The 14476-nt window shown below is 42.1% G+C and overlaps 2 protein-coding genes across 2 annotated transcripts in view; both read left to right on the forward strand.

The window, feature by feature from the left end:
* The window catches only part of LOC308083954 (CD209 antigen-like protein C), an 83680-nt gene extending 71076 nt beyond the window's left edge, over positions 1 to 12604 (forward strand). The window contains exons 6-7 of the mRNA XM_080426389.1: positions 11242 to 11351; positions 11455 to 12604. Coding sequence (XP_080282515.1) covers positions 11242 to 11351; positions 11455 to 11575 — 231 coding nt within the window. The 3' untranslated portion in view covers positions 11576 to 12604. The remainder of the gene's footprint in view (positions 1 to 11241; positions 11352 to 11454) is intronic.
* hs1bp3 (HCLS1 binding protein 3) overlaps positions 1 to 14476 on the forward strand; it is a 259964-nt gene that overhangs the window by 131493 nt on the left and 113995 nt on the right. The window lies entirely within an intron of this gene.

The following is a 14476-nucleotide window of genomic DNA, read 5'->3' on the forward strand; positions in this document are numbered from 1 at the left end:
GCTCCCCAGCTCCACAGCGGCTAAGTACTACGGAGGACTCGATGGAATCACAAACAGGAAACACAGGTCATGACACTGTGCCCTACTTTGCTGCCCTGGAGATGGCTCTAACCACACCTACGCTAGTGGATACAGAGAATACCTATGCACTCGAATACAGTGAGAAAGAACAACTGGATGACTTGTTAAATGACTTCACAGACACCTTTAGCGAAGTCATAGGGAGGACTTCTACTATTCGCCATGCCATTCGGGCCGAAGGGGCGAGGCCTACAAGACAGAGGCCATATCCATATAGCCCAGCAAAGAAAGCTGTAATTCAACAGCAAGTGGAGGACATGCTGAGCCAAGGCATTATTGAACCATCAACTTCGCCATGGGCGGCCCCGGTTGTTGTGGTCAAGAAAAAAGATGGGGGAAATCGATTTTGTGCTGATTATAGACGACTGAATGAGGTGACAGAGTCGGACGCCTTCCCTATGATCAACATGAAGGATGTGGTGGACAATCTACATGGTGCCCAGTATTTCAGCACAATCGACCTGAGGAGCGGGTACTGGCAAATAGAGATGGACCCGTCCAGTAAAGAGAAAACAGCATTCACCACTCACCTTGGCCTCTACCAGTTCCGTGTGATGCCTTTCGGCCTCAAGAATGCCCCGGCCACATTTCAGAGGCTCATGAATGAAGTGCTAAGAGGGCTTATTAATGTCAACTGTTTTGCATATTTAGATGACATTGTGATCTACTCACCTACGTGGGAAAGGCACTTAAAGGATTTGGAAATGGTGCTGGATAGGCTGAAGCTTCATGGTCTGACTGGCAACAGAGAAAAGTGTTCTTTTGGCCAGAGGCAACTGAAATACTTGGGGCACATAATCTCACCGGACGGCATAGCCCCGGATCCACAACTCCTGGAGGCCATTGCAAACTACCCACGACCGGGCAGACCAGAGGAAATCAGACAGTTTGTGGGTCTGTGCAATTGGTATGGAGGTTTTGTAGAGAACTTCTCGAGCCTCACTGAACCGTTGACAAGACTTCTACGGAAGAATGCAAAATGGAAATGGGATGAAGAAACAGAACTTGCGTACCATTCCATGAAGGAGGAGCTTCAATTCAGTGCGAGCCAGAGCTATCCTAACTTTGCAAACCTATTCTATCTCCAGACAGATGCGAGCGCTATTGGCTTAGGAGCCATTCTCTACCAGATGGAAGGGAAAACAAAGAGAGTTATTTCCTTTGCAAGTAAAACCCTTGGAAAAACTGAGAGACAGTACCATGCCACAGGAATGTTTGGCGGTTACGTGGGCTGCCAAGCGATTCCGTCCTTACCTGGAAGAACGACGATTCATACTTGTGACTGACAACAGTGCACTGAAATGGATGTCAAGCATGAAAGACGCTAGTAGTAAACTGGCAAGGTGGTCTCTCCTGCTACAGGAATTTGACTTCGAAGTCAGGCATTGTGCTGGATACTTGAACCAGGGTGCGGATGCCCTCTCAAGGAACCCTGTTGATGTGGCAGGAGAAGAGGACGAGTCTGAGGAGAAGATGGTCCTAGACATGACACGGTCTGATGCACCGGAACACATCGCGACCATGGCTGCTGCTATAGAGAACGAGGAGAAGGCCACTGCAGTGCCACTGGACTTCACGTGGATTTATATTATATATTGTTATTAAATCACCAGTTCTCCAGCACGGACTCCTTCTTTCTTTTAGCATAGAAGAAAGGATAAGGATTACTCTGAAAAGCAAGAGGAAGGTGGTTATAACGCTCCCCACGTCCATTTCAAAGATTGTGCTGCACATCGGTACAAATGACTCCGCCTGTAATCTATCAGAATTGACAAAGTATTATTTCATCCACCTGATTGACATCCTAAAAAGCAGCGGAAAGTCTGTCTTCCTCTCTGGCCTGATCCCGACGCTCGGACGCGGTGACGAGCGGTTTAGTAGACTCCTGAGCCTGAACACCTGGCTCAAGTGACACTGTTTTAATCACCACCTGAATTTCATTGACAATTTCAACCTGTTCTGGGCCAGTCCCTCTTTTTTCGCCCATGATGGTTTACACCCTAGCAAGCAGGGATGCCAGGCGCTATCGGCAAATATTTCCCATGGTTTACATCACGCTCTAGAGCAGACCAACCCCCCTGCCAACACGTGCACTGATCTGTGCGCCACAATTTGACAATTTGGTTCTAGCCCTAAGCCCGTTAGTTCCAGAGTGCTCTCCTCGCGGCACCCTAACGGGCTAGGACCACAACCACAACCCTCACAAGCTGCTATCACTGTTTTTAATCATATCACTTCCACTATCACCACGTCTAAAAATAGGACTCCTTGTGTAAATATAGCTCCACTTGTTTCCCATATCCCAGCTCTGATCAGACCGAGACAGCACAAACCTGGCCACAGCTCCAGGCGCAGCGTTGGGCCTATCTATCTCCGCCCGCTAAAACGCGCCACAACATCACCCAGCCCTGGTATTAACTTTCACATGGCCCTATTCAACACAAGATCCATAAAGGAAAAAACATTTTTATTACATAATGTTATCATCACTCACGACCTTGATTTTTTGTTTTTAACTGAAACTTTTCAATTCAAACAACTTTATTTTCCTTTCGGAACTTCGTTTGTGCAGTGGTTAAAAGACAAACATACATATAGTCAATACATATATACCTATGTCACTATAAAAGGCACAAAGTTCATTTAAAACTACTACTTAAAAGCATGATAAAACTTAAAAGCATGATAAAAAATAATATATTATATTGCAACCCATGTGTTAGCGTACACTACTAGCGTCCATCAGGTGGAATAGTCCAACGTGTTTGAGGGAGGGAGGGGGGGGGGCTCCACCAGACCTAGATGTTCAGCAGTCTGATGGAGGTAGGTACAAAGCTATCTGAGCCCCTTTTTGAGAGTTTCGAAGCTCTGTAACGACGGCCTGAGGGCATCAGTTTGTAGTGTGTATGAAGTGTGTGTGTATTGTCCTGAACTATTTGAGAGGCCTTCTTTACTGTCCGTTTCTTGTGGATGCTGCTGAGTGGCTCCTGGTCCTTCCCAATGATCTTGCCACTGATCTTAACAACCCTGTCGAGAGGTTTCCGGTTAATGACCCGCATCACCCCAAACCATGATGTGATGTTGAAGGTCATGATGGATTCCACAAAGGACTTGTAGAAAGCCTGCAGGATTGATGGTCGGACCTGAAGCTTCCTCATCTTCCTCAGGAAGAACAATCGTTGTTGGCACTTAGAGTAGATATTCTCTGCGTTGGTCTTAAAATCGAGCTTGTGGTCGATGGTGGTACCAAGATATTTATACTCCTCAACGCGCTCTATTGTCTGTCCATTTATCTCCAGGGCTGGGGGAGTGGGCGGGTCACGCCTGAAGTCCACCAGCAGTTCCTTTGTTTTGCTTGGGTTTAGGTCCAGGAAGTTGCTCTCACACCACTCTGCAAACCTGTCCATTACCCCAATGATGCGGTCATTGGAGTTAGTGGTGTCAACAATAACCGTGTCATCAGAGTACTTGATGAACAGCATCTCAGGGTCTGAGCTGCTACAGTCATCTGTATACAGGGTAAACAGGACTGGTGAGATAACAGATCCTTGTGGTGCCCCGGTGGATACAGTTCTGTTGGAGCTGTAATAGCCGTTGAATCTAACGGTCTGGTGTCTATCTGTGAGGAAGGAGAGAATGAGCAGTATGAGGTGGGGATTGACATTCATCCGGAGGAGTTTCTGTCCAATCAGATGAGGTTGCACGGTGTTAAATGCACTTGAGAAGTCCACAAATACCATCCTGACAAAGGACTTGGACTTCTCCAGCTGTGTGTAGGTGTGATGCAGCAGAGTTATCACCGCATCATCCACACCTCTCTGCTGCTTGTATGCAAACTGGAGTGGGTCTGTGTGCCCACTAACCTCCCTCTGTAGCTGAGGTAGAATGAGCCTTTCCAAGCTCTTCATCACCAGAGATGTTAAAGCTACGGGGCGGTAGTCATTATTGCAGGTGGGGTTATTTTTCTTAGGGACTGGGCAAATGATGGAGGACTTCCATATGGTTGGTATGGAGTGTTCAGACAAGGAGCGATTAAAGAGTCTACAGAAGACATCAGCCAACTGCTCATGACAAACCTTCAGCAAGCGCCCACTGATTTTGTCAGGACCTGGGGCCTTATAAGGGTTTGTTCTCTTGAGCACCCTTTCCACCTCCCTTGGGTGAAACTCTAGGTTGGTGTTAGTCGCTGCATTACACAGGAGATTGGTGGTCAGCTCCTCCCTCTCCTGAGTGAAGTTGTGTGTGTCAAACCTGCAGTAGAAGCTGTTCAGGTTCTCTGCAAACTCCACACATTCCTCTGCTCTTAGGTGGGACGGGGGTTTGTTGTTTTGCACGCCAGCAAGTGTCTTGACACCTTTCCAGGCATCTCTGGCTTTGCCCTCCTGGAAGAGCCTTTCCACCTTCTCCTTGTACTCCCTTTTGGCCTCTTTAATTTCCTTACTTAACCTGGCCTGAATCAATTTAGCCTCAATCCTATTGCCGGAGGTAAATGCTATTTTTTTCTGATTAAGTGTATGTTTTAGCTTTTTTGTGATCCAGGGTTTATTGTTTGAAAAAACTTTAACTGTCTTTTTTGGAATAATCATGTCTTCACAAAAAAGAATGTAGTCGGTAATGACCTCAGTAGCCTCCTCTAGACTAGTCCCCTCTGTGAACGTTTCCCAGTCAGTACAGTCAAAGCAAGCCTGCAGTGTCTCACTGGCCTCCTCATTCCACTGCTGCACCTGCCTTTTGACAGCTCCCTCTCTTTGTAATGTAGTGCGGTAGGCGGGGACTAAATGAATGACGTTATGATCAGCTGTACTTAATGGGGGTTTCTTATATGCCCTATATGCATTCTTCACGTTACCATAACAGAGGTCAATTGTTTTGTTTCCTCTGGTGGCACATTTTACATATTGCTGATATGTGGGGAGAGGCTTTTTGAGCCGACAGCTGTTATAATCACCCAATATTAGCACAGGGGCGTCTGGGGCATCGTTCTCTATGCGATGGACGCACGCAGAGATAGCCTCCTCTGCGCGAGCATCATTGCCAGAGGGGGGGATGTAAACAAGCACTATGTTCAGCTGGCCAAATTCACGGGGGAGATATCTGGGTCTCAGATTCACAGAGAGCAGTTCGATGTCAGGTGAACAATATGACTCCCGTATTTTGACAGTTTTACACCATGCTTCATGTATATACATACACAGCCCACCCCCGGATAGTTTATCGCTGCTGTTAAGATCACGATCGAGCCTGAGCGGCACTCCAAAGCCGTCAATTGAAAGCTGTGAGTCTGGAATCGTGTCATTAAGCCAGCTCTCCGTTATGCAAATGAGATGCGCTTCCTTGTATGCCCATTGACATCTTACATTTGCCTGGAGTTCATCCACTTTATATCGCAACGATCTTACATTAGCGAGTAGTATGGAAGGGAGCGGCGGACACGTCTTCTTACCGCTGTGTCTTTTGAGCCTCTGCCTCACTCCTCCTCTCCTCCCCCGCTTCCTCGTTGAGCTCCGCGTTGAACTCCGCTGGTAGTCCGGTGTCTGATTGTATGATCTCATTATATCAGAACATCCATGTAATGTCCATAACGGATAGTCTCCCCGCATCGACAGAAGGCTTTCCCTTGCGTAGCGGATAATCCCAATTCCGTTTGGATCCATCAGCGTGATAGCCTACTAGTTCAGTTGTCCCCAGGGACCACGCCAAACACAACAACAGGTTGCAGTCCAACATATGTCCTTACTTAGAAGTCCATAAGTTGTTAAACTTCCCCCAGTAGTCCAATCTGACTTTTGCAGCATAAAGGACACCGGTAGGTAAACTAAACACTAAAAAACTAACCATAAACTAGGACATTTAGTCCAAACACTAGACAGACGAGACGAACACACCACTCCACCTGTCGCCATAACAGCGCCATGGGCCCCTGCTGGCGACTCTACATCCTTTTCTGAACTACTACCCCCCTACTCCCCCCTTTTTTCAGCACCCCCTGAACCACTAGCACTGGAAGGGGCTTAGCTTCAATCTTGACTTTAAACATAATATTAATTGCAATCTGATTCAACCTGTAACCACCTACTTAAGTTTTGAGCTACAATCTTTTGAGCTAAAGATGTCCCCACCAGTTTTCTGCGCAATCATATACCGCCCGCCAAAAAGCAAGGACTTTATAAATGAATTTGCCGATTTTCTGTCAGAAACTATGATCAAATACGACCACTGCATAATTACTGGAGATTTTAACATCCAGGTCTGCTCTAAATCAAAACCCCTCGTCAAGGACTTTTTAATTCTTATTATTATATTTTTAATGATTCTGTGCCTACTGTCATGGGCACAAATTACATCCCCACTGCGGAGGCACTCCTTTTGAATTTTAATTCCACATGCACTCGCATTTTAGACACTATTGCTCCACTCAGAAAAACACGCACTAAGGCACTTTCAGAGCCATGGCTTAACGACATCACCAGAGGCCTCAGGCGCGCGGAGAGACGCTGGAAAAATGACAGACTCCATGTCAGTTTGGAAATCCTGCGCGGATGCCTGGTTACGTACCAGCGAGCCGTTAAAACTTCTAAATCGGCTTTCATCTCCAACACAGTCTCAAATAATAGTCACAAACCCCAGGTGCTTTTTGATATTTTTAACTCCATTATCAATCCTCGTGATATCTCTCCTCTCACCCCATCACTCACTCTCTGCGACAACTTTCAAAAATTCTTCACTGGCAAAATATCAGATCTTAGGTCACTGCATACCTTCACTGCTCCACCTTCTGCACCTTCACCCTGCCCTGCTGCTTTCGATCACTTCAAACTGGTATCTCCTCACTCTCCGACATAGTCTCTCATCTCCGGCCCACAAACTGCCCTACAGATAGCATCCCCCCCCGTCTTCTCAAAGAAGTGTTCTGCTCAGTCGGCCCAAGCCTCGTATCAATAGTAAATACATCCCTTCTCTCAGGACATGTCCCAGCCACTTTCAAACATGCTGTTGTCCATCCATTAATCAAAAAGAAAAACCTAGACCCATCTATTCTATCCAACTTCAGACCTATCTCCCAGCTACCTTTTCTATCTAAAGTCCTCGAAAAAACAGTCTACACCCAACTACAATCATTTCTAACCAACAATGGCTTACATGAAAAATTTCACTCAGGTTTTAAACCGGGCCATAGCACGGAAACAGCCCTTTTAAAAGTTTTTAATGACCTAATTTTAACTGTGGATTCTGGTAGCCCCGCCATTTTGGTTCTGCTGGACCTCTCGGCTGCTTTTGATACGGTGGACCACTGAATCCTGCTCTCACGACTGGAAAATCAGGTTGGCATCTCTGGCATGGCCCTAGCTTGGTTCAGATAATATCTAACTGACAGGACTTTCTCTGTCCAGCTGGGTGAGTTCTCCTCTCCCGCAACCCCTCTCACCTGTGGGGTTCCCCAGAGCTCTATTCTGGCCCCCCTACTGTTCTTATTATATATGTTGCCCCTCGGATCTATCCTCTCGAAACACAATATTGCTTTCCACTGCTACGCAGACGATGTCCAAATATACATGCCACTTGCGTCTAATAACAACAACAATAATTCCTTCACACCCTTGATCAACTGCCTAGATGACATTAAATCCTGGATGAATGCAAATTTCCTACACCCTTAACAACAATAAAACCGAAATCATCATCTTTGGACACCATCCCACCTCACCTGTCAACACCCTGGGCCCCCTCACCTCCAATATCCACAATAATGCAAAAAACCTAGGTGTTATTTTTTACAGCAACTTCAAATTTGATAAACAGATTAGCTCGGTCATAAAAAACAGCTTTTTTCATTTACGACTCCTGGCCAAAATCAAACCATATCTCCCCCTCAAACAATTTGAATTAGTAATCCATGCCTTTATCACCTCTAGGATTGACTACTGTAATGCACTATATTATGGCATCGACCTCTCCCTACTCAGGCGATTGCAACTAGTCCAAAACGCTGCTGCTCGCCTTCTCAGAGGTATCAAAAAATATGACCACATCACTCCAGTGTTGGCCTCTCTCCATTGGCTTCCGGTAAAATACAGAATTGATTTTAAAATTGTATTATTTGCTTTTAAATCCATCAATGGTCTGGCCCCCCCATATATGGCTGAACTTCTAACACCCCATAACCCACCCAGAGCACTAAGGTCTGCTGACCAGTCATTGCTGACTGTGCCATCAAACCTAACCCTCAAAACCAGAGGGGATCGCTCTTTTGCAGTGGCAGCCCCACAGCTGTGGAACAATCTCCCCCTCCACATCAGATCTGCTCAGTCTATCCAGATATTTAAGACCCTACTTAAAACTCACCTCTTCTCTCTGGCCTTTAACCACATCCAATCATAAATGTTCCTGTTTTTAACTCTTATCAATATCGCTTCCCTACCCTCTGTATAAACCTACATACATGCAATTATACAACATACAATATGCTATGCGTTTTTTACACCTTATTGTGTGTTTTTTGTGTTCTTTTTTCTGATGTGATGTATTGTTGCTTTTCTTTTTTTCTGCTTTTTACCTGTGCAGCACTTTGGTCAACTAACGTTGTGTAAAAATGTGCTATATAAATAAAGTTTGATTGATTGATTGATTGATCTTCTTCATCACTCAGATCATCAAATTGGTCCATTTATTATTTCAGCACCACTGCCTTTACCACTAAATGACAATTCAACCATTTGGTTGAGCATGTTTTTTTAGATGGGAATAAAATCATACTAATACATTTATTACTTTTGTTTAGCTTCACTACTTTTACCATAAAGTGACAAACAACCCGTTTGGTAGACCATGTTTTCAGAAAATTATTCGATTTTTTAAAAATTGTATCAGGTTACATAATCAGGTTCAGTAACACCTCTGAGATGATAATATGACAAAAAAAAAATCTTACCTCTGAAATTTCAACCAAAAAAGCCCACCTTTCAGGAGTGGCTTAATTGATTTTCACTTCCTAAAAAGTGGCTACCTGAGAATCCATGTGACTGGGAAACAGTGACATCTGGTGGACCTTTTTTTGCCATAACATACCTCAACCAAATGGTAGAAAGGGCTCAATCAGGTTGAGTTAAGTTCAGCAATGTTTTCAATGAGACTTAGTGACTTAAAATGTGCTCTACCAATTGGTAGCGCAGACTGTTAAAGTTAATGGGTTAAGTCCTTTTTAAATACCTAAAAAAAAAAAAAAAAGACCCTTTGCTGCATCAAAAGTAATCAACAAACTATACTTTTAAAACTGGTCAAACATTGGCCAAATTCTCAAATAATATCCACCTGTTTCCTAGGCTTTTCACTGTGTTCCACTTCCTGTCTTTTGATCCAATGAAATCCAATGAAACCGGTCAGATGACTAATGATATCCAATGAAATCCGACAGGAAGTGGAAAACACACAGCCAAGAAACAGGTGAATAAGAAAGGGGGAAAGGTTTTGTGTTGTGAGCTTGTAGATCGGCTATTTTCACAATTTTTATCTGTGAAACCGAGTCAACCTAAATGTAATGCCTCAACTACTATCCAAGTGCTTGTCAGGGTGGGGGGTCCCCTGTTCAAATATGATTATTTTGGGGGTCACGGCCTGAAAAGGTTAAGCACCACTGCTCTAGTTTCATATCCATTTGACATTTAATGGCAGAAAACGTGCATTTAGTAAAATATCTCCACCTTCCCACGAGATTAAGACGGACTTCATTCTCTCCACTTCCTCCAGTGAGAACATAATGGTATGGGGGCGGGGCCCAATGTACAGGTGCTTTGATGTGGGTGTGGGGTAATTAATGACTAGAATGTAATATGACATCCCCACACTTTACCAAACGCAATCATTTTAAGATTTCAAAGCTCATAGCGCGGCACTCGGTGCCGCGCTATGAGCTTGTATATCTGCTATTTTTGAATAGCCAAAGAAATAAAAAAATGACACAGATGCATACCCGGTCTTAATGGATTAATATGTACACATTCAGGATATTAGATTGTGAATATTTAGAGAAGATTTTTTTTATTTATAATGACTTTCTCAAAATCTAGAAATTGCCACAGACATGGACAAGTCTTGTGACATGTTGGTGACTCCTGGTTGTGAAGCGTTGTGAGCTTGTAGATCAGCTATTTTCAGTGAAGAGATGTGGTGTAGAGGGAAAAAGGAGGAGTCCTAGTATAGTATAGAGCCCTGGGGGACCCCGGTCAATGAATGACATAGGGTTTAAGTGATAACTAATCAACATGTTAGAATTGATCATCAGTGCATTGAAAAGCCACCAGTAAAACTCCTGTTTGATGTTTAGTCAAGTCCTGTCCCAGTGGATGGAAGACGTTTGGATGCAGCTGTTATTACAGATCTACTAAAGTGAAAACCTGGGAGGAACATAGAGAACTATGTCTGAAGACAGGAGCACATCTGGTGATCATTAACAGTAAAGAAGAACAGGTTAGTAGTGTGTGTGCGTGTGTGTGTGTGTGTGTGTGTGTGTGTGTGTGTGTGTGTGTGTGTGTGTGTGTGTGTGTGTGTGTGTGTGTGTGTGTGTGTGTGTGTGTGTGTGTGAGAGAGAGTGTGTTCTTGTATTACTATGCCTTCGAGGGCCAAATGTCCCCACATGTATAGTAAATAGTAAAATGTGAGAAATATACATTATGGGACTATTGTCCTGGTCCTCACAAGAGAAATGGTTGTTCTATGGTTTATAAATATAGTTTTTAGTTATAGGCTTAAAACTAGGACAAGCTTCAGGCTGGGGTTAGGGTTAGGGTTTTGTGAACATGTGAACTCAATACCGCCCCCATCTGGTGGAGTCAGGTTAACACATTTAGAGGTTACGGTTGGAGTTATGCCTGATTTATACTTAGTTGCACGTCTCTGTCACACGCCGAGAAAAGCTGTGTGTGTGTGTGTGTGTGTGTGTGTGTGTGTGTGTGTGTGTGTGTGTGTGTGTGTGTGTGTGTGTGTGTGTGTGTGTGTGTGTGTGTGTGTGTGTGTGTGTCTGTGTGCAGGTGACACATAACTATGTGTTCACTATAATCACAAAATTACATCACGTGCATGTGATGTAATTCTGTGATTATAGTGAAAACGTGAAGAACGTATCAGAGAAAATTAATTATGTTTCAATCATGTACAAATGATCAGGAATTCATCAGAGGATTGACCCCTTGGGATGAGTATGCATCATACATTGGTCTGAAAAGGATTTCTGGTAATTGGACCTGGATAGACGGAACTCCACTGACAACAACACAGTGAGACATTTTACATTTTGTTCTATTGTCGTTCTATCAAAGTCACTGTATGTGAGAGACTGAGTGGATGTGATTAATACACATCATGTTGTTTACTCTGCAGGTACTGGGACAGTGGATATCCTGGTAACGTTGAAGACAACAACTGTGCATTCTACTCGTACAGTCGTGGAGGATGGGTGAATGGGCCATGTACAGGCGGCTACGGTATCTGTGAGAAGTGATGTTTCTCTTAACTTCATTGATGAAACTGCAGCTTAGTGTTCTGCTTTGTCAAGTTAAACAGTTAAACAGTAAAACAAATCAAACATTTTATTGTACAGAAGTACAAACAGTTGTACCATTACTCACCTACTGGATCTGTGAGAGGTGGGAGCAAGAGAGTTAATCAATCTAATCAATTTAATTCATTATAAAAAAAGTAGTCGATGATTGAAAATGTCTTAAAATAATCTATTAATAATCAATCTCTATTTTAGGTTTGTCATTACAGATGAAACGTTTTAAAAACATTCAAACATTTTAGAAAATAGTGAAAATAGCATATTTATGAGCTCAATGAGCTTATAGATCGGCTATTTTCAAAATGTTTGGTGTGCGAAAAATAAATGAATAAAATGTTTTTTTAAATGCTCTTCTTGATAATTCAAATAATTGAAAAGGTAATCAATAAGAAAATAATCAATAGTTGTATTCCTGTGATGAGAAGTGATGTTTCTCTTAACTTCATTGATGAAACTGCAGCTTAGTGTTCTGCTTTGTCAAGTTAAACAGTAGTAATTAGTACCAAAAAAACCTCAAACATTTTATTGTATAGAAGTACAAACTTTTGTAATCACATTAAAGGAGTAGTTCACCCCAAAATGTACTTATTTTCAATCAATTACACACCCCATGAAGCCTTGTATTCATGGAGATGTTTAATTTTTTGTCTCATTCCTAAGACAATATTTTGATGTGCGGCGGAGTCTCTACAAGTCTCCTACTGGAGAACTATTATGACTGACTGTCATAATGTTGTTCTTGTTCTCTCTGTGCTAATGTGTGAGATGTAAACCATTATTATGACTATTGACCAGTGGTGGAAAAATAACTCACATGTTTTACTTAAGTAAAAGTATCAATACTGCAATGTAGAAATACTCTGTTACAAGTAAAAGTCTGGAATTCAAAATGTAATTAAGTAAAAGTACAAAAGTATTGGTATCAGAATGTACTTAAAGTGCAAAAGTAAAAGTACTCATTATGCAGAAGGTCCCATTTCACAAGTTTTCAAATGTATAAAATGTATGAAAAATATTTCATACATTCGAACTTGTAGATCTGCTATTTTCAAATGGCCGAAATGTATATAGGGCTGAAGTGATTAATGTATGTTTTGTAATAATAATCAAAATCTACAAAGTAACTAGTAACTAAAGTTTTCAAGTAATTGTAGTGGAGTAGAAGTATAATATTTGCCTCTGAGATGTAGTGGAGTAGAAGTAAAAGTACTGACAATTGGACATACTCCAGTAAAAAATGTACTTATACAGTACTTGAATAAATGTACTTAGTTACTTTACACCACTGCTATTGACTAAGTGTGGAGGATAAATGAACATGTTGCCAGCTGTGATTCATGTAGAATAATACACCATACTTCTTTTGTGATAAACTAGGATATCGTGGCTGTCGGGTGGAAACCTTGTATGTTCAAAACCACTAGTTTTCAGGAAATGTAAAAAAAAAGAGCCTGTGTTCCAATGATCAGTGTCTTTTTGGACCAATACTTCTTTTGGGGTCATTTTGATTTAGATTTATCTTAAGTTTATCTCCTTCCCATGAGATGAGAACGAGATCATATGAAGTGTTTAATGCATAATGTACATTTTACGTTCCTAGAAATGTAGAGGAGTTAAAAGTACAATATTTTTTATTTGAGTTGTAGTGGAGTTAAAGTCACCCAAAGTATCCAGAAATACAAATACTAATAAAGAAGTACAGTATTCAAGTAAATGTACTTGGTACTGTCCATCATTGATAATAACTACATTGGATCCATTAGAACACAGGTTTATTTTAATTTTAATTTCCATTTACAGTGATGACATGTCGAGTGATTTCATTTTATGATGTACTATATATATATTTGACCTGTTTTGCCTTTTTTTTCTTTTATTGATACAGTGTAAGTTTAATAATTGTTTATTTCTAATAGTTAGGCCTTTATCAGACAGAATGGCCAGAAGGCAGAGATTATATTTTCGCCCCTGTCTGTTTGTCTGTCTGTGAATAGTTAATCTCAGGCAATATTGGACCAATCAGCATGATTATTTTTTTCAGCCATGGTGGCGCTATAACACGTCACTTCAAGTTTCAGCCTTTAACACTTGAACCATAGGTTGTACAATAATATTTAAAAAAAAACTTGGATGATGACGCAACTTCCCATCTATGTATATACTCCCCATTTGCGCCTGACAAGATTTTCCACCATTTAGTGTTTTCTTCAGACACACTTTTTGCTACTAAAGATGATCAGTATCAGTCCTATTTTTTGTATTCCATTCCGATTGGCTATGATTGGCACCACTCGCCATGGGCATTCGCTCGGCTGGCACGCCTCATGGGGCACCTGCCTTGTTTTAATGTTTTCAGCAGGCGTGACAACCTATTAGGAGTTGGGAGTGAGAACGGCACTTCCAGTGGGTAGGATTACCGGGCCATTGAAAAACCACACGGTTGGGGAATGCCATTGTGTCAAAACGCTGCTTTGGCCCCAACTCGTTACTATTGAGTGACTATTTAAACCCGGTTTTATACTTCACTGCTGTCGCACAGCAAAAATAGCCGATCTACAAGCAATTTTACAATTTTACAAATTCTACACATTTTAAAATCTTGACATGCTTAACATAGTGGCATCATGGTTAATGTGGTTAAGTACGCTTTACTTTCTTTTATTCTAAAACATTTAGCTACATAATGCTATTTTTACTGTGTTTGGTATTTTGCCTTTATAATTACTGTTATTGTTGTCACAGTTTTGAGGTTGGTAAAGGTTTGAGTTGTGTAGTTACCTTGCCATGATGTAACTCCTACGGTGGACAAGAAATCTAAAATAATTGCTCCATTGATTAGAA

The sequence above is a fragment of the Gymnoscopelus braueri genome (assembly GCF_963280865.1).
Source record: "Gymnoscopelus braueri genome assembly, chromosome: 4".
NCBI lineage: Eukaryota > Metazoa > Chordata > Actinopteri > Myctophiformes > Myctophidae > Gymnoscopelus > Gymnoscopelus braueri.